Source organism: Azolla caroliniana, unplaced genomic scaffold (genome assembly GCF_043228905.1).
Source record: "Azolla caroliniana isolate FFs.n. ecotype wild unplaced genomic scaffold, voAzoCaro1.0.p SCAF_11, whole genome shotgun sequence".
NCBI lineage: Eukaryota > Viridiplantae > Streptophyta > Polypodiopsida > Salviniales > Salviniaceae > Azolla > Azolla caroliniana.
Window position 1 is genome coordinate 18,871,178 of NW_028230446.1, and position 25,146 is coordinate 18,896,323.

The 25,146-nt window shown below is 36.6% G+C and overlaps 3 protein-coding genes across 4 annotated transcripts; all 3 read right to left on the bottom strand.

Moving 5' to 3' along the window:
- Positions 1-363: 363 nt before the first annotated feature.
- LOC147858300 (lanC-like protein GCL2) lies at positions 364-3,590 on the bottom strand. The gene is made up of 7 exons (XM_087327990.1): positions 3,479-3,590; positions 3,291-3,408; positions 2,339-2,523; positions 1,936-2,047; positions 1,701-1,835; positions 1,080-1,397; positions 364-791 (listed from the first exon to the last, which is right to left on the bottom strand). Exons 2-7 carry the CDS (start codon positions 3,396-3,398, stop codon positions 450-452), a joined length of 1,200 nt encoding a protein of 399 aa, XP_087184116.1. The 5' UTR covers positions 3,399-3,408; positions 3,479-3,590; the 3' UTR covers positions 364-449.
- Positions 3,591-4,873: 1,283 nt separating this feature from the next.
- Positions 4,874-24,772, bottom strand: LOC147858301 (putative clathrin assembly protein At5g35200). Of its 2 annotated transcripts, XM_087327292.1 has the most exons (16): positions 24,719-24,772; positions 13,546-13,608; positions 12,274-12,343; positions 11,575-11,672; positions 11,336-11,477; positions 9,461-9,564; positions 9,304-9,387; positions 9,176-9,226; positions 9,006-9,071; positions 8,863-8,928; positions 8,686-8,766; positions 8,516-8,599; positions 8,220-8,390; positions 7,951-8,017; positions 7,636-7,775; positions 4,874-5,757 (listed from the first exon to the last, which is right to left on the bottom strand). In XM_087327292.1, exons 1-16 carry the CDS (start codon positions 24,755-24,757, stop codon positions 5,365-5,367), a joined length of 1,719 nt encoding a protein of 572 aa, XP_087183418.1. In that variant the 5' UTR covers positions 24,758-24,772; the 3' UTR covers positions 4,874-5,364. The 2 variants fall into 2 exon arrangements, with proteins under 2 accessions (XP_087183418.1, XP_087183419.1); XM_087327293.1 differs by lacking the exon at positions 24,719-24,772 and having other exon boundaries at positions 13,546-14,093.
- LOC147858302 (pentatricopeptide repeat-containing protein At2g33680-like) lies at positions 21,579-24,631 on the bottom strand. Its single transcript, XM_087327291.1, has one exon. The coding sequence runs from the start codon at positions 24,432-24,434 to the stop codon at positions 22,038-22,040; it is 2,397 nt and encodes a 798-aa protein (XP_087183417.1). The 5' UTR covers positions 24,435-24,631; the 3' UTR covers positions 21,579-22,037.
- Positions 24,773-25,146: the final 374 nt, after the last annotated feature.

Sequence of the window (25,146 nt, forward strand, 5' to 3'; positions counted from 1 at the left end):
AAACCATCGTTGTGGCGTCGAGTCGTACCTAGTGCTGGCGCACTCGCTACAAGAGTTGACCCACCACAAGAACGAAGTCTCAACATAGTCAAGAGATGATGAAATGAGAGTAGCTAGGCCTCATATTTATAGCAAGACCCAAGGCCCCCAGGCTAGTTCACACTTGGCCTAATGGGTTATCTCAATCCAAAGGATTAAAAGTAATCCTCTCTTTCGTTACACTCTCGTTTAACCTTCACACTTTATCCACGTGTATAGAATACTACGGTAAATTCTCACCACGGGATATTATATGGTCATGCCTGTAACAATATACCATAACAATAGGTGACTCCAGACAATCCAAGAGAAAGGCCACATACATCCTCGATGAACCAATAGAATTTCATAAATTTCTTTACATAAAAAGTTGAGGTTATGTACATACAAATTAGTAAACGAAAATCACTCTAGATCTCATAGCCTGGGAAGGCGGCGCCATCTGGTTGTGCCATGTCAAGATAGAGGCAAGCCGTTCCCGCCAAACCTTCGAATAGAGAATAAGGGTGATCCCCTCCATGCATCTCACCACGTGATATCAATTTCTTCCCACGTTCCAAGAGAAACTTTGCAAATGCATTCGCTTTGTGAAGAAAGTCTATATCACCAGTCATCCGATATAAAGACAAAAAGACATATGTATTCCCACTAATGCCATGACAAATTCCTACTCGTCGAAGCAATCCTCGTGTCCACACTACTTCTCCAGCATGAATCGCCGCTTCCTTGAACCTAACATCGGAAGGAAAAACCTAATATAACAAACAACAAGAGTTGACAGACTTAACATATATATCATACAATGGGAGTGACAAAACCTAATGTATAATACAATGGTTGTTGGAAGACCTATTATAATACACAATAATAGATGGCAGCACATAATGTGACCAATCCAATAATAATTGGACAGTATAATATAGCTACCAGAGTTATAGTTGGAAGACCTAATATAACACACGATCAACGTAATTATCATGATCTAAAGACCCACAAAACACAGGCAAAAGTTTGAAAGTGATCGAGTTTCCCAAACTTACCTCAGCAGCTTTGCAAAGAGTCAAAACGAGTCCCGGGGCACCATGGCACCAATGAACTAAAGTATCCTTAGTATCTTCTTCAGCAGTGCAGTAATTACCAGAGGGAAATCGATTCTCTATCATGTAGTGAATTGTTCTTTTCACATCATTTGCATCTTCTAGGTTAAGCGGAAAGTGCAAGAGCAAATGCATAATCCCTGCCAGACCATGAGCTGCCCCCCAATATCGTGTGCCATACCATTCATACATGAGGGGGCAGTTTCTATGATGAATAGCACCTGCCCTCCCTGCCGCAACCATAGAGTAAATAATAGGTTGCTGTCATTCAAAGATAAAACAATGTACATTTTAAATAAATAAATGAAGTTCAATATGTTTTCTTTGAACTTTCACTATGAAAAATTTTAATAAAATAGAAATAATGTACGATCCCCATAGGACAAGTGCCCTGGGTTGCTGCATATGACAATCATCCCCATAGTCAGAGAAAAACTCTTGAATGATTTACTAATGAAACATAAATTCAAATCAAGAGAAAATAAAAGTAAATCTTCAATTATTTACTGATGAAAAACAATTCACATCAAAATAATAATTTCAATCAAATATTGGATTACTTACTAGTGCGCTCCATGGAATTGTCTCCTCACCGATGTGGTTATTTACAAACAAGCACGCCCACAAAAATCCTGCTCTTCCATATAGCAGCTCATTTGGCATTCTAGAATCATCCACAAAGGCCTTCTCCTCAGCCATCTACCATCAAAATTATTTGACTTTCTTATCCTAATGCATGTGTCACATTATTATGGTAACGGTTGCTCCAACATTGACATATTGATTCAATAGCACATACCTCTCTTAAGAATTTCAAGAAATAATGCATCATGTCGTTGTTTTCTGCATATTTAGCTGCTGCAGCTCCCAGAGCATATATACCAGCTCTACCACATATAAAAGTGCAATACCTAACCAAAAAGCTCGTCCTCAACAAATTCTTCCACATATATGAAAGTGAAATATTTCTCATGCCTTAACCAGAAAACTTACTTCTAAAACCTCAACTCCTCCACATACAAAGGTGAAATGCCTCAGAAAAAGAGCATAAAGACTTTTTCTCATATCTTAACTATGATACTTACTTATATAAAACCAGCAAACTCTTCAACATAAGAAGGATGAAATACATCATATAATGGACACCAAATCTTTAAATACTGATGATGTCCTAGGAAACTAAATATGAGATAATGACATACTTTTTCATAGAGATCGAAGCCTCAATAGAGCAGTTTTTTACTATTTCCAAACACAATGCCAAATCATCCTTGTTTCTTGTCATCTTATAACTCCGGAAGCAAAGGAATGCAGTCCCAAGAACACCAGTATAAAGTGTAGGATCATGAACTTTACTCCATCTTCTAGACCAGGTGGCTTGTACAATCTACACAAGAGAAAACTAATAGTATCACATGCCCTCTAAACTAATAGTACAATCTACACAGGAGGACATTTGTGCAGTTTTATAGGTATTTATCATGGTTTACTAATAGTATCACATGCCCTCTAAACTTCTGTATATATTTGTATGCAAGTACACATATCCAAATTTATGTATGCCCATACATGCATCAATAAATTACATACGTAGACAAGCATAAATAGATTTATAAGCACCATATCTAGCTACATTTAAGTTATTCTTAAATCTGTGGATATATGCAGCGATGCAAACGAACAGAAATATTTGGTATGTATGAACACGCAGCATATCTAGACTAATTTGTGCACGATTCAACATATGCAAAGCTCACAAGAATTTAAGATGGTAGTCAACAAAAGATAGTGCAATTGTCAAATAAGCCCTAAAATAAATGAACAAAACATATAAAAGACGTGGTGAATCTAGTGGATGTGTCTGCAAGTATGTACAAACAGTATAAATGTACATATGCATGTGTGTGTGTGTGTGTGTGTGTGTATAATTGGACATATGCACGTATGTATAAGTGTGTGGGTATATACACATGCACAGATGCATGTATGCATGCATGGATGAGCATATGTGTGTAGATATATACATGTACGGATGCATGTACGGATGAAGAGATGTGTGTAATCACACTTACATTTATATACATATATATCCATGTATACATGTACGGATGAAGCCCTTTAAAAACAGATAACAGAGGGATGTATTTTCCATACCTCATTTTTCAAGCTGAGACCGGCAGCAACAAATTCCTGTGCTGTGGGGAAGGCTTGATGCTGAGAGAAGAGCAAATCATTTATAAAGTGGCGGTCTGACCTATTCATCAGTACCGCACTACAGAGACAATGATTCTGTTAATTATGGAAATTGAACCGCAGCATAATTCCACAAAAATGCCGCCCACCTTTCAACACACCCGCCTCGAAGGATTCTGCAACTGCACTGAATTTTCTTCTTCTGTGACTATTGTATAAAGGAGGAGCACGACATATCCTCTTCGCCTGTTTCATTCATCTTGAGCCTCCCTAATACGCACTGCTAATTAACCACCAAAAATCTTCGCTTTACAGTACAAACTTACATTAGGATCCGGCCAAATGTCATGGTGTTCCCATAGAGTGTCATGGACCAAGGAAATCTGTCCCGATGTTTCAAGAACTAAACAAAACAAAAAAAACCCGAGATTTTGTTGTGCACGGGCTCTCGGCCATGGGATGATACGTGATGGATAATGTATTAGTGATTTGTTGAGGCGGACATCCTCACACTCGTCCTGAACCTCGTGGTGTGTGTGTGTGTGTGTGTGTGTGTGTATTGCTCGTGCGGGTCCGATATTTGATCGTAAATGTTGATCCAATAGCAACCTCCATGTACATCAGAGTTGCTCATGATTTGTTAGGTATTCCCACTCGTCACGCAACCAACACTTGCGCATTGTCAACTTAAAATCCCTCTCCTCAAAGAAATCTCATTTCGTAATTGAATCTTCTTAGTATGTAAAGCCTTCTAGAAACTCCTAGAAACATTTCAACTATTATTTTGTCTTGACATGTTTAACCAATTCTTGGTAATTATAGTCATGTTTTTTTTATTAATCCAATTGTCTAAGTAGGCCGCTACAACTAAACTAAAATTTAGCACGAAATAGAGGGATTGATCCATGATTTGGTATCCTTTCCATCACTACAAATGTAAAATCATTAATGATATTGGAACTTGATTATTGTCTCAAACCCCTTTCTATTCAATGTTAATCATTAGTCAAGTACCATTGTGTGCTTGTGTCGTAGCACCATTAGCATATGGAGGCCGGATTTGATCACCTCTGATGCATAAATCCATCACAACTCACTAACACCACCAAACATTGTACCTAAGATTCAATACAAAATTTTGATGTTGATAATAGTTCCCAAAACTCACATGCATGTGCATGTAGTATAAAGTTTCCAAGACAATGGTGGAAGCCGACAAATGTATCCCTTCCATATGGTAATAAGGATGCACAATCATATCAAAAAATGCATCATATGAAACTACAAAATGCCCATGTACGCATTGACACATGTAGCAAGGGAATACAATATCTTGGGAGAAAAAAAGACAAGCTTTTGAGTAAGACTGCAAATTAGAAGCATGAAAAACATCAAAATTGTAAGTCTTGCAAATACCATTCAAAGCTTGCAAAATTGACAATGCTGAAAAGTTTCCCTAGACACAACACACCACATTTCATAAGATTACAGACTTTAATAATTAGAAATGCTATACACTTAACTAGACAACATTCACAAATTGCTTCCAGCACAGGTTATTTTGTTTTGTACAAATTGTTTTCGAGACATCATTTTATCAAATTGTTTCTTATTCTATGTTTCTTTCACAACACATTTTACAATCAAAGACTGAAATGTTACAATGATTCTTCTTAAACATAGGATCCCCTTTCTCCCTTATTATATACGTTCCACTGAAAATAGAACATAGAAAGACTATATATAAAGTAACCGAGTACTCTAATAATGTAAACTTTAGAGCATGAGGATGAACACCACAAATTCTTCCACAATGATGTACAAGTGGACTTGTGATCCCAAAATCAAGATGGCATCTTGTTATATTTCCTCTCACAGTAAACCATCTCTATCTATCCATCAACAAGAAGCATTAAATTTTTTGAGAATGTGCCTGTCTGCAAACAAACAAGCTTTTATTGCAAACGGAAAGGCTCGGATGATGGACCTTTCTCAAATAAATAAGTAAACATTCAGTCTTGTTTTGTTTTATCTCCTACAAAAGGCCAGGGTTTCCAAATGGGTTAGGATGCATCTGACTTTGGTACTGATTGGAAGGAGGCATCATCATAGAAGGCATGCCGTATCCATTGTTGTAAGGGTTCATAGAGTGTGTACCCCCTCCTAACATATGTTGCTGATTCATCATTATCGCTTGATGATGCTGATGCATCATCATAACTTGCTGCTGTTGGGCCAGTGCTGCAAGTTGTACATTGGAAGGAGGAGCCACCTTTGCTGAAGCAAAGAAAGGATCATGTTGCATTGGTGCAAATGGATTCGGTGCCACACGATCCATTCCATTCCCAGTAGACTGGCCACTATATGCTTGCCGAGTGAGAGCATCATCATATAAGCTGTCTAGCGTTAATTGATCGAATCCACCAGCCTGTTATGACACAATAAATAAAGAGTGCATTCATTTCCACGCTTCAAACCAGATTTCTTGCATTAAAAATATTGTACCAATGATTGCCTCATACAAGGCTCAAGAACATAATCTATGTGGATAATTGAATCAGACAAGATAATCTATGTAAAAGAAAATGGAAATCACATTTGGCACTTTAGAAACTGTCCTACACCATACGACTGTTTGTGAAGAGATGGCACCATTTGCAGGGTCCTAATTACAACAATTATATGAATTGACATGTCTCCCGGATTCGGGAGGAAATGTAGCTGGCTATGTATTGATGAAAGAATGTGATACAACAATACTTTTAAAACATGTCCATTGTCACTGAACTCAAACCACAAACCCTTATACTTCAACATTGCACCCAAACACTAAGACATTGACCAATCATTTAGGATACAAATAAAGAGGTACATTATGTGACCTTGCTATCAAAAAGCTAATCTATAAGCAAATGAGAGAGTCAGGTCATGAACCTTACCCTAGTGAAGATGTGAAAACAATGGGGGCATTGCCATCTAATGCTTGATTTGATGAATAATGCAAAGTTGATCTCAAAATGTTAAAACTTGCAAAGATAAAAATAAAAAAGTTCTATAACGCAAGGCTTGTCAATGTCGAATGAGAAGAATAAAGAGGGACAATATTAGCAAATGCAAGAAAGGAAGAAAACGCAAATGTTTAAACTCCAACCAAAGTTAACATATAGAGAATTCAAAAACAAAAAGGAAGATATAATTAGCACTCAACTATAGAGGCCAATATAGAGGCATGATTGACAAAATAACTGAAAACTAGGAAAGATCAAAGCAATGATCTTAAGACTTCACACTGATGTTTATGTTCTCACAAAATATTCACCTATTACATTACCGCCAACACCTTTACGCATTGAAAGAGTTTCTCATGATTGAACCCTGGAAGACGAAAGCAATGGTCTTCAATGTCTTCAGCTTAAATCATACAGAGTTTACTCATATGGTCTTTACTCGAAGTCAATGGAGCAATGACATAAATACTCAGGGTTACATGGTATAGCCTCTATTCAGAGTGGATTCATTGGCTAGAAATTATGCACAGCACAATTCTGATATGCTTGGTAATAACTGACCTTAGCACAGGAGAAGGTATTGTGGTTTTCATTTGCAGCAGCATCACATGGACACAAGTATGGGGGCAGTTGAGGTAGCGAAACTAGCATTATGGAAAATTCGTCGTCTGGGTCGCTTTTTTCACATTGCCATACAGCTGTACTAAGCTGCTTGGGAACCATGATATGCCAAAATTTATGTGCTGTGTCAAATGTCATGCAGGAGGATAAAAAGCCAAGGAGTCTAGTGATCTCAGTTTTTTGCAAATGATAAATCACAGTTCTTCAATAGGATAGCTCCATTTTTAAGTTTTGAAACAAATAAAGAAGGGTGTTAATAGCATTGAATATACATAAGACTAGAGAACACAAGAATGGGTGAAGAAAAGTTGAGTCATAAAGCAATAAGGAATCACTGAATTATATTTGATTTTTTGGAGAGATAGTTTTGGAGGGTGAGAACTCTGCAGAAATTTAATGCGGAAAAGAGGCATTGTAGCTGGGATTTGTTGAATTAGCTCTGCATCTCATGCATCTAAACTATTCGTTGAATTTCAAGTCATATTGCACTCATGTTTACCTTCTAATATATTAGAATTGCGTTGGAAACTCTTAAGAAGATGAATAGATGATGATCTGTCAGTGTCCATGGGCGCATAACACAACCCATGGGATCAATTGACAGAGAGAAAGAGACAGGAAAGGGTGATATTTTGTGTGTTATAACTGGGACTATGATATAATGAAAGGAGAAATACCAGTTTGCTCTGACTAAGAGCACTATCATTACTACTTGTTGTCGTAACAAGGGCCAGCTCCCAACCAGTCACGCCAGCAGCAGTAGTCATGTCAAATCCTTTCTCATCATTTGCTGATGCTTTGCCATTGGAAGAAGGCACTGCAGATAAGTAAAACCCATCGCATTAATCAAAACCCCATTTATCAGTGATAATCAAATAAATTGATGTTTACATTTGTGTCTCTCGTCTATGCTTTAGACATTGGTGAAGACTAACATACAAAGAAAGAAATAGTATTTCATGTTCATGAATGCATGATTAGAGCATACTTACCGATTGCCAAAGCCAATGCATTGCTTTCCTCCAATGCAGATGGATCAGCCTTAATATCATCAAGACCCTATAGTCCACAATAACCCAAGTTCAGCTGTATTCTCCTTATTGGAAGCACCCAAAAAGGTCCAGTAAACATAAAATATGGAGCTCATCAATATCCATTTATAATAACAAGCATTGCATCACCAAGTTTCCTTATTTACTTATAGGCTATAAAATTGAGGCTATAGGCATTAGATTAAAGCTAAAGGGACAATAAGATGTACCAGAAGATCAACATTCTGAGGAGGGATAATTTCAACTGGCGCTGGGGGAGGGGAAATGCTCGTTTCAGCTTGCACTGGTGGTGGTGGAATAGGCTCCTCTGGTTCACTTCGCTTATACTCGAGGGCTGGAATGTTTAGAGACTTGTTTGCTGCACGGCCATCATGATCCTCCTATCCATAATTTAACATTTGCATGTTAATAGGTGAGAGAGAGCAGAAAGTAAACATCTCACGCGTTAAAAGCAGTGTGTCTAACATGACAAGCTCCAACAAGAGTAGAAATTGAGATGTAATACCATGGAATCTTTGCGCAAAAATGATGATTCTCGAGGTGCATCGCGCACATATTGTTCCATAGAAGCAAGGAATGATTGTGGTGGCTGAAATATTTTAATCCACATACCATGACTAAAAGTGAATAAGTAGCCTGATCATGCATCGTTGTAATCATAGAATACATTTTCACCTGTTCCAACTCTGGGAGCTTCATATTACGGGAGAAATCTAATCCTTTGCAAACATCATAGAAATCTGAAAGTTTTTCTGTCTGCAAAGTTCCAGCATAATATCATTTTACACATTGCATAACTGGAGTCTAAAACTAAGTTTGTGATTAAGCAACAAAATACTTCAGGGCTACAACCTGTTGTCCATTTCGTTTATATATTTCAAGTGCTTTGGAAGCATCGTGCCGTTGCATTTCAAAGAACTGAAAGAGAAACCAGAATAAAAGTTTGCATCCAAATACACTGTTGATGTCCAAACTACACAATTACTAGTGCATACCTTGTCTACAAGGTTGATCATGCCATCACTAATCGCCTGATAAATTCTAACACTTTCCTTCAAGACCTGGCAGCAAAAATATTTTCTTGAATCTTTACTGGAATAATAGATACATATGCACATAGGTAGATATGTTTTTCTTGAATCTTTATTATTGGAGAATTACAAACCAAATTCAGCGCACATTGGATGACAAAATTCGAGATCCCAGCACCTTCAGGCTGAGTAAACAAGTTAGTAAAATTAGTTTAGCTGATTTGTGGATATATAAAACATAAACATACACCTTCACTTATACCTGACACCCCATTGATCGATATAATAGTTGTTGCAGGGCAGGAAGTTGCTCTAATAGATCTAATGTATCTAGTTCCTTGGTTTTCTGTATCCATAAAAATGTTAAAAACACTGCTGGTTCATAATACACGAATACAAACAAAACATCAGTTTCACACCAGAAAATGATCAGAATCTAGATCGCATTTGAGAGATCTAAAACATTCGATGCGTTCCTCTAGATATAAAGCATAAGCACGAACAAACGCGGAGTAATCCCATGCTGCAGAGAATATTAAAATAATAATGTTAGTCAGCTAGTAAATTGCCATTTCAAATCTAGGAAGACATTGAACAGCTGTAAGAAAGTGGGTGCTAAAACCCAGCATTGCAATGGCTTAATGTAGACAATAAATGAGATGGACTGTTGGATGCATGTTCTGGATTATATGCTAGATATTCATTTGTGTGTGTGTGTGTGTGTGTGTGTGTGTGTGTGTGTGTGTGTGTGTGTGTGTTAGACAGGCAAGCCTTGTCATAATTGAAGTGATCAGTTTATCTATCACCATGAAAAAGGCTAGCACTAGGACCTTCCACAAAGAAAATTATGTGCGTGTATGCATGTATGTATGAATGAATATGTGTAATGTATGTGTAATACATCACTATTACCAGTACATTGAATGGTTAATAAAAGCTACAAATCAAACATCTATTAAACTACTAACTCAGTTTGCAAGCCAATGCACAATCTTCCAAGCAAGTGATAAAGCATGATGACATGATAGACTGAAATATAATATGATCTTTCGACAATGAGTAATATTCCCCATACTTGTTCATCTATTTTTTGGGTTCTGTGAGTTGAGCTAGGAGGATTCAGAAGTAATGGAGGGCTAGGCTATTACGAGTTGTGCACGAGAACATAGGACTTTGACAAGCATTTATTTCACCATATCTGTGAGCTTCTAACAAGAGCATAGTTGTATAATACAGAATGTTATGATGTGAGATAATGCAGAGTATTTATGGTATTTTAAGATTTTTGTTTTATGTTTTAGAAAGCAAATGTAAATATTAAAAAGTCCAAAACCTTATTATTCAAGCTTTCTATCATATTCAAGCTTTCTAATTGCTCATTGTGTATATATTTCCAACTACCCCATAGTAAGAGAAATCCATTGATCAGTCTTCATGTTGAGTTTATCCTCCCCCATCATCAACTAGAGAGAATGTCATGGGACTGAGGTTAGTTAAATTTTTATCTCTAGAATAGAGTCAACTGGATGTGTTTAAAATATTAGTTTGTGAATGAGGTCTATCCACTATGACAATGAATGGCATGTAAGCTTGCCATTTGGACACAAGCTTAGGTCTAGCATGCGTGTATACTTGTGGTTAATGTTATTAACCTTAGGATTTAGGCAACTGGATGTGTTCAAAATTTTAGTTTGTGAAACTGCTATAGCAGCTTAACTAGTCTTATTGCCGTCATTAATATTAAGAATATTCACATTAATGGGGCATGTAAAAGGAAGCAAAACTTTGACACTTCAAGCTAACCTAAGCTATTTCTGAGAGTTCTAGTATGTCAAAAGGCTTGGGAGGCTTGGTAAAGATGTTATTCAAACCCTTCAAAGTTTGCTCAGGGAGAGGGGAAAAAAATGGGGAGGAGATTTGTGAACTTCAAAGTTAGCTTCAGGAAAACAGGAATAAATAAATAAAAACAGAAAGATGGGAAGAAGTGGAGATGTGTCAACTTTGAAATGAATACATTATTCTTGCAATAGACTCAAATTTGCATCAGGTTGCAATCAATTGAAAGGCTTCTGAATTGAATGAGAAAATTCTTATTAGAGTCTGTCATGAACTTCTTTTTGGCAGAAGTTATGTTTGATGAGAGATGTGGGTTATTAAAGGTTTACCATGTATCCTAACCTTCTATTTATATGAGATTGTGGCAGAAATTCTTGAGAGACCATTATAGAAATAGGAAGCAGACTACATGACTTCAAGTCTTTAGCTTCAATGCACAAAGAAGATTCAAGATGTACCGCTGGGACTGGAATCATCTTTGAAATTGGATAGATTAAAAGCAAGCCTTCTCGATCGGGAATAATTCACAAGCTCCTCTCGAAATGTAGGATCTCCTTCTCTCAAAGTACGATGGATGACCATTAAAGTTTTCAGCGCAACCTACTCAGTAATCAAAACATCAAACATTGACCACTTTGTATTTCAGAGACTGATGATAAACATGCCAGTGATTTGGGAGGAGGTAAAGTCAGCTTACAGTCCAATTGTGCGTTTTCGTTACTCGTCTTGCAAGCGCATGAATGCAGTATGCAACATCAGCCCTTGGTCTAGCCACAGATGTAGCTAAGAAGATGGCTATAGCAACAGCATTTCAAATACAATCAGCAGAATATATAAGAACTTTTTTCCATTATGGATCATTCAAAATCCATGAGTAATATACAAAGTTTTCTATTAAGAATCAATTGGTACAAATATCCCCTAGCTTGAACATTAATTAGTCAGTAATGCAGTAAACTTTTTTTTATATGAATCAATCAATACACCATGAAATTTAATCAATACGTAATACACTGAAGCTTTTTCCATTATGAACCAACCATCAAACACATTCTCTAGCTTGGAAACTAATTAATAGGTAATATACTAAACTTCTCATTACAAATCACTCGTGACACATTGAAATCTAATCATTAAACAATATATATATAAAAACACATCTAGTAGAGAGCACACTGTCTGTATCATGAAAGCTAAACAATTTCTAATATGTTGAGCTTTTTCCATCATAAACCAAATACCACACCTTTAAATCTAATCAATCCATGATATACTGAAGTTTTCCCACTAGGAATCTGTCATCACCATTCATAGTTTCTACCTTTTACGCACTCAAAGATCCAAAAGTTCATAGTTTCTAGCTTTTAACACTCAAAGATCCAAAAGAAATTCTTACTTCTGACATGTTTCTCCTTGGGGGGACATTCCACATGATTTGTGGCTTTAACAATGGCCACATCTAGATCCTGCAAAGCAACATAAAAGACAACTGTCCTATCAGAACTAAGATGCAAAATATGAGGTCAAAAAAGATTATATCAAAACCAAAGAAATTCCAAGCAATCATATTGGCATATACAAACTAACCAAAAAGATGAGAAAAGAAGAATTTAAAACTCCTAAGGTATCCAACATGTAGATATAGAACTAGTAACTCTGGTAATAATAGCTTTCTCCTTCAATATCTCAACTCAAAAAGTAGTATTTTTTAGATGTTATAATAGTGCATTGGGAATTCAGCATCCTAGCTCCCAATTGATTTTCATGTGACCATTAAAACTAATGTCACACAGCATATGATCACTTTAATTGATTAAAGCTAAATGTTGATAGTCCTAATTGTATGAGAAAGAACTACCAGATCTGACTCACAGATACAGAAGCAAACAGTAACATATGTGGTCCCATAATCCATACACAATAGAAAGAAAAAAAGAAACAACATTATCAACAAATTCAAAGTTTTCTCGACACATTAAAGTCTTAATGGCTACAAAGAAGAAAATCAGCATATGTTCTAGCACCAGCTACATCAAATAAAGAAGAGAAGGAACACAGCCATATCTAGAAATAATTAAGAAAGAATAACAGAAAAATATTTTAATTATTGTCTACTAGAGGCCAAAATCGGACTCTGAAAAAATCTTGATTACAAATATGGGTTAAGTCAAGTTATATGTGCTGAAATAATATTTGACAGCTCTAGATTTCCAAAATATCAATGATAAAGAACTTAATGCACGCGGTGGCTTTACAATTGGTGAGAATTCTTTAGAGAATTGAATCAAGAGCATCAACCATATCTACAAGTTACTAGTTTGGGAGAGGAAAAATGGAAGGCCGAAAATCAGATAAGTCTATAAATCACTACTTGAAGAAAGAAAGGGAAAGAGGCAGACATGTGGGCTTGAAAATCACTAATTCGAGAAAGAAAGAGGGAAGCGTCCATGTCTAGAAGTAATTACGAGAAAGAGAAGACGAGAATCATCCATATGAGTCAGATAGCCCTAGTTTCAGAAAGCGGAGAAGAAAATTATCCTTACGAGCTAGAAATGCGCTAATTACAGAAAGAGAAGAAGAAGAAGAAAAGAGATCCCCGATATGATCTAGGGATCACTAATTGAAGGGAAAGGAACAACGAGAGAACACAGCATGTACTTGTTCATACCTTGAAATCACTGTTGATCTGAGCGAGTCCGACCTTTGTAGAGTCTTTGATAGCTCCAATGACCTTCCTTAGGCTCTCCTGGGTCGACCCTGCAGCCATATCTACCTTGCCTCCACCACTGTTATTACCACTGTTTGTGTATCTGCCTGCTGAAGGGAGCTACTAATAAACAGATGTGACCATGATCTATTTGGAAAGCATCCGGGGAGGAAGGAAACATGCAAACCAAATGAAAAGCCGTTTTCTTGAAAGAGAGAGAGAGAGAGAGAGAGAGAGAGTGTGTGTGTGTGTGTGTGTGGTTGATGATTTGGATGGATGTGAATTAGGGTTTCAGCATAGACGTACAGATCTAGTAGATTAGGGATTATGTGGCACAGGTACACAGGTCAGGGGGGGAGAGTGGCCTTTTTCCTCGGAGACAGAGAGAGAGAGTGTGTCTGTGTCTGTGTCTGTGTCTGTGTCTGTGTGAGGGATATGGAAATTAGGGTTTCTGAGCAGGTAGGTCTGAAGGTCGGTTCGCGTAGTAGAAGAAGAGGAGGTGATTATCTAGTCTAGTCAAACAAAAAAGTAATATGTACATATATATAATTTAGATGAGAGAGAGCAAGTTTTCGTTATTTACACGCATGCCCTTGCCACCGTCCCCCACAAAATAAACAAAACCAAATACATAATAATAATATATTATATAACATAAAGAGAGAACAAGTCTTTTTATCACTTGGAAATGAATTATTCTTTTACATTCACTGCCATGTGGTTTTGATTCTTTTGCACACTATGAACCTTCAAATTCCACCCCTCATTGCCTCGATTCGTCTTCCCGCATCTCGTCTCTCACACATACCATTGGCAATTAATGATTGTACCATGTTAATTATTTTACTTTATATGTTCGTGTTTGTTACTACATTGAACCCCCCCCCCCCCCCCCCGCCTCTTTTTTTTGCTCTCGCTTTGTTTGCATTGTCGACACTAAAATTGGTCTATGGTGGTACATTGGTAAAGTAATGATGGATCGAACACGATAATAAAAACACAAGCGATATTTTGATCTCTTGATTCTCTAGGTTAATACACAATGCATGAATGTATTGATGAGATCGGTGTCAAGTGAGGGCATCCAGAAACTTTGCAATGATGTGGTTGAATACAAAAAGAAACGAATAACATCTAGAATTTGAGTGTAACCCAAACTGTGCAAAATGGCCCATGACACCAATATGCATGGAGATTACATTGTGAAGGAAACTTGGATTCCATCATAGGGGGACAAAGCCTATGATAATGATGATATTTTAACATTATTACAGAGCTAAAATATTACGTGCAACCTAATAAGAGTGCAAAGAGAGAGAGATGTACATTTGGAAGATGTGGTTGATAATGAATCTCAAAGGTTGTCGGAGTTTGAAGATGTCAAGAGATGGTTATGTATTACCCCAAATTATGGATTTATTTGGGAGAAATTACATGATATACCATTGTTACAAGGATCTTTGCCATTGAAAACCAAATTTGCACCTTGGGTAAATTGGCGTTTACAAGATGGTACACGCTTGTTACAGGTCACTACAAATATATTGTATACAGTATCATCATGCGATGGCATCATTATCTTGGTTATCTCCTAAAGCAACGAAGTTGTGGAATGTCTATAAGTCAGATGCAAGGCGGTGGAAAATATTACAAGGTGGTTGGCATTCTAACCTACCATTTCGTGCAAATGTATTCATATGGAGAGTCATGATTGGTGGGCTCCCATTAAGTTCAGCCTTACATAGACAAGGACTAGGGTCAGGCACTTGTTTCTTTTGCACCGTTCCATTGGAGGATAGTACACATAGGTTCATTAAATGTCCTATAGCGTGTACCATTTGGCAAGTTTAAACCCGTTGTTGTTTGAGACCTCAACAATGGGTTTTTTCTCAATATGTTCAAAATGGATCAAATGATGAGATGGAGATATTGTTCCAATTTTTACGTTATTGGGGTCTACAACACAATTGGATATATGCGTAATGGTTTCATGTTTGATAATAGACATGGGGTGAAAGCCTATATAAAGAAGCTTAAAGGTATTCTCATGTGGAATTTTTGGATGTTAGAGCATGTGGGGAACATTTCCTCAAATGCATATTCAGGTTTTTTAGTACCATTACAGAACGTCCCTCTCCCTACTTAGGCATATGATAGGTAGAGGACACTAGGAAGTGTTGTAACTAAGTGGATTTTACATACAATTAATATAATTGTGTGCTTTTATCAAAGAGAGAGAGAGAGAGAGAGAGAGAGAGAGTTTCCTTTATATGACGTGGTTTTTATTTTTCTAAAGGAATGCAATGTGATATTACCATCTACTGAATGCTAAAAGGATGGATGATGCCATAATAACAAGTTACAACCATAATCTAGTATAAACCAATGTCATATTGAAGGTTAAAGAAAATGAAAATAAACTACATATGCGACTCATAGAGCTTCCCAATACCCTATCACCCAAACATCACATTGCGATTCATGTTTTCTCAAGCAAACATCTTGTGAAAAAAAGTGAACTTTTACAATTGATTGCATGATCGATAGATAACAATGTGTAGAGTATTGCTTTGATATTGTCTATTATATATCCCATAAACCAAGGTTGTGATTATAGTATATATGTATTGCACAATATGGAAGCAATATCATCTCATAGAAAGTATAAATGTAAATGAATAATAATGTAGAGTGTGTTTAGACCATGATCATGACCAACCAATGACAATGCTCGATAATGAAGTGATGGGCATGGTCATAGCAAACCATCAACTACTCTTAGTTTATAAAGATACTATAAAGCGAACAAATAGTCGTGTTTCTATTTGTTGCATCGCCTTTTGATGTTTCCTACAACCTAGTTTAAAGAGTGTAGTATGTAAAAATTCAAAACTAGAGGCAACCATGCTATTTCACATTCTAATCACCCTCCTATTTGTAGCTTAATGAAGATTGGTCACAATATATTTGGTCTATTGCTTGTTTCCGTCAACTCATTCATCTCCCTAATGGGTTTGTAAAAGGTGATTTGTCACTACGTTTGAAAAGACAATGCACTACATCGTGCTTTGCACGTGACATATTGTTTATATAAAAGTATCTAAGCACATTCTTAAAATACTTTAAATTTTCTAGCATGTGTCCATTTTCCATGATTTAGGTCATATCACTATTTCAAATTTAAGAAGTTTTTAATAAGCATTCATAATATTTAAAGGATATTTATAGATTTTGACGATACTGATTTTATCGAACAATCACACAACTACTTACCATAGGTAACACATGTGTGAGCATGTTAGAAGCATATCACATTTATTGCCTAATAATTTAAATTAGCCCTTCTCATCTATAAACATGAATGTATTCAGGTTTGCACACCCTACAAAACAAACTTCGTTATCGAAACATTGAAATCAAAGGATTAAACGTAATCTCCTTAGTTATTTCAACTCTTTCTGATAAATCACAACTTAGTTCTCATTCGTTTACATATGGATGGTGATTGAGTTCATCCAACTTTATAACCATGCATGTGCCCATTGTTGAAATGTATAGAATAATGTAACTATTCTACATCATGAGATAGAGACGAATATTTACAAACCCCAATTCTACTGAATTCACAAAATAGGTAGTTCTTATATAAATGTACCTTAGACGCATTCATATGGAGAGCAAAGATGATAGAATTCCTCGCATAACTTACGTGCCCACTAAACACCAAAATAAACCTTGGGAAAATGGGGGGGAAATCCACAACCCTGTATAAGCTTACAATTACATTGAAATATTTCTTACCAATTATAAATGATCATCATGGTCATATAACATAGAATGCTGCATTACAATTTATTTCAAGCATCAAGCTATGACTTCATTAATCAATAGCCTCATTGATCTCTTATTATAGAAGATTATGTGTGATGAACAATATCACAACAAAATATAACATGGTTCCATTAGTGCATCTACATAGTCTACAAGTTGCAAGTAAGAATTTCTAAGTTTGTAGTACCCTTGCACGAAATACACCAAACACAATTTCTCTTCAATTAAACACATTCATTGACTGGTAACGAACAATGCCATGTACATTTTGACCTTGATTTCACTAAAGTCAATGGTTATTTCACATTCAATATTGCTTTACAATGCACATCCACACATGATGTTGGGTGCAAGTAAGAATAGAGTTTACTAACTAAAATGGACAAGGTAATGTCTACGAGTCTTTGAGTAGCTTGAGGTATAAGTCAACGATATGTGCCCTTGAACCACATATTTGTTTGGGTTTCTAAAATGTCAATACATTTCTATTAAATTTGGTGAGATCTTGAATGTTGCATGTACACTTTTGTGATTAGATGTAAAGTTTTTTTGGATGAAACATCAATACATGATTATGAAATCTCACTCCGATGGATTTGTTCTAGTCAAGTGAAATTCCCTTCTTAACCAATTTGTTTTTCAAATTTGTTCCAAGTATTTTAGAGTTTAGACAAACACTTTATTGCAAATGCAAGTAGTAAATGGCATTCATTGTTGAATACAAGCAATAAGTACACATTGCACAATTCACAATTATACACGAAGTGGTCGAGTGGATAGTTTTCAATTTTGCATTTACAATCTCTAATACCCAATCAATATTTGCTTTTGTTGAGGTAATAATCTATGTTAAGAGAGACACTAAGATGCATACCAACCCATTGCAAATAACTACATATTAAATAAGATTGTGTGTGGGTGTGTAAGAGAGAGTTTACCAAATAGAAAAGGATTAGGATGACAAGAACACTACACAGTAATCAAACTTTAGTCAACAATGTAATTAACACTTTACACAAGAGGGGAGCCTCGACTTATATTGCTCTAGTCTTAGCCCTCTATCTTTTCACTAACGGTTATGAACTTTTGATAAGAACGGTTGCAATAAGACATATCGTTTACATTGAATAAAATGTTCATTCTCTTACATGTGCCAACATTCTTATCGCAAAGGTCATGGCATGACAAGAGAGGTTGTATTTAATATAGACATGTGTTAGCACACAATGTGAATGGTCGAGCTTGTTACCTCAACACTCACTAGTTGTACTATCTGGTCTTGAGTCTTGACCTCCTAAAATCTATCCTCAAATTTGTTGCCAAAGAAAATAATTTTAAGGCTCTCACGATTTGTTGTAAAATCAATCATACATAACATTCCTAGGCAAAAGGACAGAATTATTAATATATCCTTATAAATAAAAGTTTCCTAGGTAGGAAATTGCACCCTACTTTATGTCACATCCACTAGTTAGTACTCCATCCTTCCTTTAGGGACTCAAGGTAGTCTCAAGGGTCATGTGCTTTTTAAAACTCTACCTTCATATAAGAGAGTATGAAGATGTAAATACTAGAGTCCACCCAAAATACGATAGAGCTTATTGCCAAGGTGCGATGAATTGTTATGCACATAAAGAGTGTAGAATTTTCGGTGGAAATTTCCAATGAGAAATTGCCTCCAAGATACCTTAACCATAGTTCAGCCATGCATTAGCCTTTCTCAATGAGGTATTGCAATATACATACCCATGGTTGAGTTTGCATTAAACACATGTCACTCAGTAATGACTGTTGACAAGCCATCAAAGTATGTTGTAATTCAATAGGGCACCACCAACTAATCTCTCGAGAGTTTCCAAATGATTCCAAGAAATCAATATAATTCTCATCATATCCTTTTTCCATCATAGCATAATTCGAAGAGTTTACAAAATTGATTGCAATGCCCTCACATTCCAAGGGAGTAGGGTAAAAATATAATATTGTTTATTTTATAATACATTGAAGTTTTGAACCACTTTAAGTCACACATGAAATGGCCACAATTGAGACTTCCAATACATGAACCTATCCCTTAATTAATTCGCAATCCACTCATTTTTTGGGGGGTTCACAACATTAATTCCTAATGGATATCCCAAATGTAAAAAGATTGATTGTCAATGTAATTCATCGCAAAAGGAAGTATTTGTGTTTTCTAGATTGTTGTACTGCCAACAAAAAGAGAGATTGAGATCTTAGTTTAATTGGATGTATCATTTAGGGGTTGTGGAGGTGGCGATGTTGACGTTGACTCTCATAGGCTAATAACACTTGAAGAGGCTAAATGTTTATTTTCTAATTTTGTCAAATTATGGATTTATTTGGCAAATGTTGTAGAGAATATTATTGCTTTGAGGAGCTTTACCTATCTTGACAAATGAGAAACCTTGCATGGATTGGTACCTGAATGGTAAAAAAAACATATCTTATTGGTCAATATTAATATATTTTACCATAATTTAGCAACATCATTTGGTTGGCTCTCACATAAAGCAGAGAAAGAGTGGAATATATGCAAGTATGATTGTAGGGTGTTCGATCAAAGGTGATTATTTGGAGAATGATATTTAGGAATCTACATTTAGGTTCAACTCTAAAGAGAAGAGTATTGGGAAAAACAAATGCTTCTTTTGCACAATTTCGTTGGAAGATAGTCCTTATTGATTTATTCATGCCCTATTGCATACAAGATATTTGGGAAGTTTTATCTCTCAGTTACTTAATGCCTACACAATGAGTTCGTGTATTTAATAAAATGGCCCAAATGTTAAGATGAAGATACTTTTAAACTTTTCAGGTATTGGGGGTAATGCTATAATTGGGATGTGTAACGCTTTTAAGTTTGATGGTAGACATGGAGTAGAAGCTTATCTAAGGAATCTGAAAGGAATGATAATTTCACAACATTGGATTTTGGAGCATGTGGGAAATCTTTCCTTAGGTGGACCTTCTTCAATTTTGGTGGCACTCGAGAATGTCCCACCACCTATGTAGTGAGGGCAATCAACATGTATTCTAATTGTGGTTTTACAGACAATTAGTAGAATTGTTTGTTTCCTTTGAGAGAGAGATTTGTCTAAGCACCACAGAAACCAACTTGCTAAGCCTAATCATTGCCTCTTACTGACAACTTGTTCTTGTTGATTCAAGAGGTGCCAATGAGTAAAACAAGTGATATGCTTCCACAACTTGATATGGCATGCAATAGGCATGGTTTATGGTATGGAGTTCAAATATAATATATTGATTATTGACTCCATTGAAAGTCTTTGCAAGTATACATTTTGCAATGAATGATTAGTTAAACATTCAACATATTGTCCATCGAAGAAAAATAGAACCATTTTGTACATATCAAAACTAAATATTTATAATTATAAATTATTCTACTAATTATGTGTGTAGATCAATGATCTTAAAAGGCCATATTGTATGCAATTATGTTATTGTTGCGATAATTCCACACTCCTTTTACATGTCATCTAAATCTCCAATGTATGAGCATGCATAAATTTAATACACAACCATGGGACATATGACCACATGTAACTTTAGTTCACAAATCTGGTATCTTCAAACAGTCATGACACATTAATTACCTTCACAACAAACTTCTAGAGTCACTATGTTCTTCATTTGATCAAACGTAAGGCAATAATACTTGCATCATTACATTAAAAAAATATGAGGTATTTGAGCAAAAATGCTCCTTTCACATAATAATGTCTTGGCTATTTGGGAATTGTTTTTTTTTTCAAGTATCTCCAATAACTAGATATAAAGGTGGCAAAAACTTGTGAAATTGTCTTCACATCAGGTGATCAATGTTATGGTTTTTAAAAGAGGACTTTGATATGCTGGTAAACAATGTTGCAAGTCTACTTCCAAGTTCAAAGAACTCTCCACCTATATTTCCAAAAGAAACTCACCCCTTCATCAGAAATCACTCCCTATAAAATATAGAGATCATAAACCTTAAAGCAATTACCATACCTTTTCCCATCAGCTCTCTTCTTACATATTGTCAATCACCAATGTATAGCATGTTAGCCTCCTCAAAAAAGATGAAGACCATAAACTCTTAACAATAATGAACGGGTCCATGTGAAATTCAATATGAAACCAAACTACGACAGCGTCTTTCAAGATTCAATCATGTGATTAATCAGCGTATGGTAAATTGCATTCACAAGTATGGAGACTTGATCAGACAACGTAATGTGGCAAGTCTAATCATGAACCTAAAGAAATTTCTAAATCAATGTGTTCATATGCAATCATTCTTCATTTAACAACCTTATTAGTTTTAGCTTCACCATATCAATTGGGGACTTATATGTGCCCTTCTACAGTCAGGTGTCAATGATATTATCTATCAGCATTCTATGTGTTGTGACCATTAATTAACGGGGTTAATATATGGACCTAACTCTGATGTCAATTAATTGTGTCAATATGCACTCATTTCTCAATTATTTGCTGATATAGATACACTCATTTCAATATATGAGTGTTTTCAAAATGTACACAGCATTTGTTAGTTTTCGGCTTAGACAGATTTATTAAAGGCTATGACATAACTAAAAAGACTGAAATTTCCTTGCTATTGTTTCCCTTCTCTCAACCCTTGATAAAGCTTGGATTGTATTACGGCAAGAAATACAGACCCCATACATGCTTGAATGTGTTTTCTCACGTGAATAAGAGCTCACAAGACCTAGAGCTGATGCTAACCTTTCACAATGTCTACACAAAGAAGATGATCTACCTCTAGTAGAGTCAATTATTTTTTCAAGTATGCTATCTATTTGGGCCATAGAAGCTTTCTTTTGTATTTCTTGCCTTGATGTGCTGCCATTATAGGAGTTTTCAACATCTTCTATTTGGCATTTATGAACACCAACATGGTTATCCACCTTAGGAATCTGCGCCTTCTCGATGGTATGATTATTAACCATAGAAAGAAGCTTATTGGCAACTTTAACCTCGTTTCCTTTGTGATACATTTCATGAAAACATTGCCTCCCTAAAACTACATGACCATAAGCTTCGCAACCTGATATCAAAGATGTCCAAGCAGCGGTATCAGGCACAATTGGCATGGCTTGTAATATATCTTTGGCCTCATCTAAGGAACCCACTTTAGAAAGGAGATCGACCATACAACCATATTGCTCAATACAGGGTTTGATATTCAAATCCTCAGTCATATAATGGAAGTGATGTTGCCCATCTGCTAATCGGCCAGTGTAACCGCATCCTGACAATATGCTCGTGTAGATCACATCCACTGGCCTCGTGCCTTGCTTTTGCATTTCACTTAGACAATCTAAGGCTTGACTGTGCTCCCCACAGTGAGTGTATCCTCCGATAAGTGTCCCCCATGTTATTATATCTCTATTCACACTAGTGTCGAAAACCCTTCGTGCCTCAGCTAGACATCCACTCTTTGCATACATATCAATTAAAGAAGTTCCAAGCAAGACATCAGACTCGAGGCTCTCTACCATCAGATTGTGGTGTAATAACATGCCCATGTGAGCGGCCCCTAAGGTGGTACAAGATTTCAAGGTGCATACAAATGTGGACTTGTCTGATTTCAAACCCTGATGTTGCATTTCCCAAAAAGTCTCGATAGCCAAATCAGGAAAGCCATGGGTGGTATACCCTGATATCATTGCACCCCATGATACCGCATTCTTTGTAGGCATATTATCTAACACACATCGAGCTTCTAACAAATACCCTAGTTTAGCATACATGTCTACAATGGTGGTTCCAAGAATGAAACCAATATCAAATTCTCTTCTAATGATTTTGTCATGTAACAACTTTCCTTGTTCGACGAACTCGGCCGCCTTACATGCTCTTAAAGCAGATGAGAATGTTGCTTCATCAGGAACTACACCTTCTTCTTGCATTTGCATGAAATGCCTGAGGGCCAAGCGTGGCTGCTCTTGTCGAACAAATCCATCTATAAGAGCACTCCATGAGACCACAGTCTGCACTATCAAAGAGTTAAATACTCCACAGGCCTCTTTAAGACTACCCCACCTGCTATACATATGAACAAGAGTATTACCTATTTCCACATCAAAGATGAGATCATGCTTCACAATTTGGTCATGGGCCCTTCTCCCATGCACTGTAGTTCTTACAGAGTCACAAGCTTTCAACAGAGCAAGGAAGGTCATCTTGATCGGTTTTACACCATTCTTTTGCATCTCATGGAAAGCTTCAAATGCGTGAGAGGCCTGTCCATGTTGAGCATATCCAGAGATGATTGCATCCCAGGATACCACATTTTTCCTTGGTAAATGATCGAACACATGCCTTGCCTCCAATAAAGACCCACATTTGGCATACAAATCGACAAGGGAGCTCCCTAGCTTAAGGTCTCCCTCCATTCCACATTGACATATGTGGTCATGGATAATCCTACCCTCAGGGAAAGCACCGACGATAGAGCAAGCCTTTATAATATACAAAAAAGTGACTTTATTTGGCACTATGCCCACGTGCACAGACTTCTGATAGAACTCCAATGCCACATTCAAATGTCCATGCTGAGCATACCCTCCTATCAGCGCATTCCATGCTGCCACATCATCTCCATTCAATCCATCAAACACTTTTTGCGCATCCAAGAGGCTGTGACACTTCGCATACAGGTAAACCAACGAAGACCTAATTCTTGGATCCAATTCAAAACCATTTCTAAGGATAGAATCATGTATATTATGGGCTTTCTCTAAGGACCCAACTCTCGCACAGACTTTAAGAACGCATAGAAATGTATCCCTACTTGGATTGATCATTCCTTCTTCCTGCATCTCTCTAAAGACAGAAAGTGCTGAAAAGCTATGGCCCAACTCTGCGTAGAGATTCATGATGGAGGTCCAAGATTCCACTGTGGCGTGGTGAGGAGATTCTCTTATTAATCTGTGGGCCTCTTCCAGGTTCCTCATTCTTGCCATTTTATCAAGGATTTTTTATGCTCTGTATATTATCTATGTAATCCATCAGAGAACACATGGGGATCTTTTGAAAACGAAGATCTCAATGACGTCTTTTGAAATTCGCTAATTACAAATAGAGAAGAAAAAGAAGAGTGATCCACGATATGATCGTCTAGGGATCACTAGATTGAAGGGAAAGAGACAAGGAGAGAAGACACAGCATGTACTCGATCATACCTTAAAAATCACTGTTGATCTGAGCGAGTCCGACCTGTGTAGAGTCTTTGATAGCTCCAATTGACCGTCCTTAGGCTCTCCTGCGTCGACGACCCTGCCGCCATACCTACCTTATCGACCCTGCTTAAGCTATACTAATGAACAGAGATGTGACCATGAAGCTCTGGAGCTTTTAGGGGCAGCTGCGTTTGCTTTTGCTTTTGCTTTTGCTTTTGCTTTTGCTTTTGCTTTTGCTTTTGCTTTTGCTTTTGTGTATTGTATGATGTACATACATATATGGCTGCCTAAACCTCTACAGGCTAAGCTCAAGCTTAACTTTTGTCTTCATTCCACACCTGGTCTTTAGTACCAATGCCGATGTCTTCCTGGGTCGCGCAACATATGTATGGCATGGCAAGTGCCTAACATGGATTACTTAACAAACTAAAGGCAAGGGGTTTGATTAATCATAAATGTATTGGAATATGCAAGTCTCTCCTTAACACGGGCAAAC

Coding starts and splice junctions, on each gene's coding strand:
- LOC147858300 (XM_087327990.1), bottom strand. CDS start 3,398: ATGAATAGGTCAGACCGCCACTTTATAAATGATTTGCTCTTCTCTCAG. Junction 2,524..3,290: donor GTCTCAGCTTGAAAAATGAG/GTATGGAAAATA, acceptor TCTCTTGTGTAG/ATTGTACAAGCCACCTGGTC. Junction 2,048..2,338: donor GCTTCGATCTCTATGAAAAA/GTATGTCATTAT, acceptor CTTTTTGGTTAG/GTATTGCACTTTTATATGTG.
- LOC147858302 (XM_087327291.1), bottom strand. CDS start 24,434: ATGGCAAGAATGAGGAACCTGGAAGAGGCCCACAGATTAATAAGAGAA.
- LOC147858301 (XM_087327292.1), bottom strand. CDS start 24,757: ATGGCGGCAGGGTCGTCGACGCAGGAGAGCCTAAGGACG. Junction 9,227..9,303: donor ATCGATCAATGGGGTGTCAG/GTATAAGTGAAG, acceptor TTGTTTACTCAG/CCTGAAGGTGCTGGGATCTC. Junction 9,072..9,175: donor TCCAATGTGCGCTGAATTTG/GTTTGTAATTCT, acceptor TTTTGCTGCCAG/GTCTTGAAGGAAAGTGTTAG.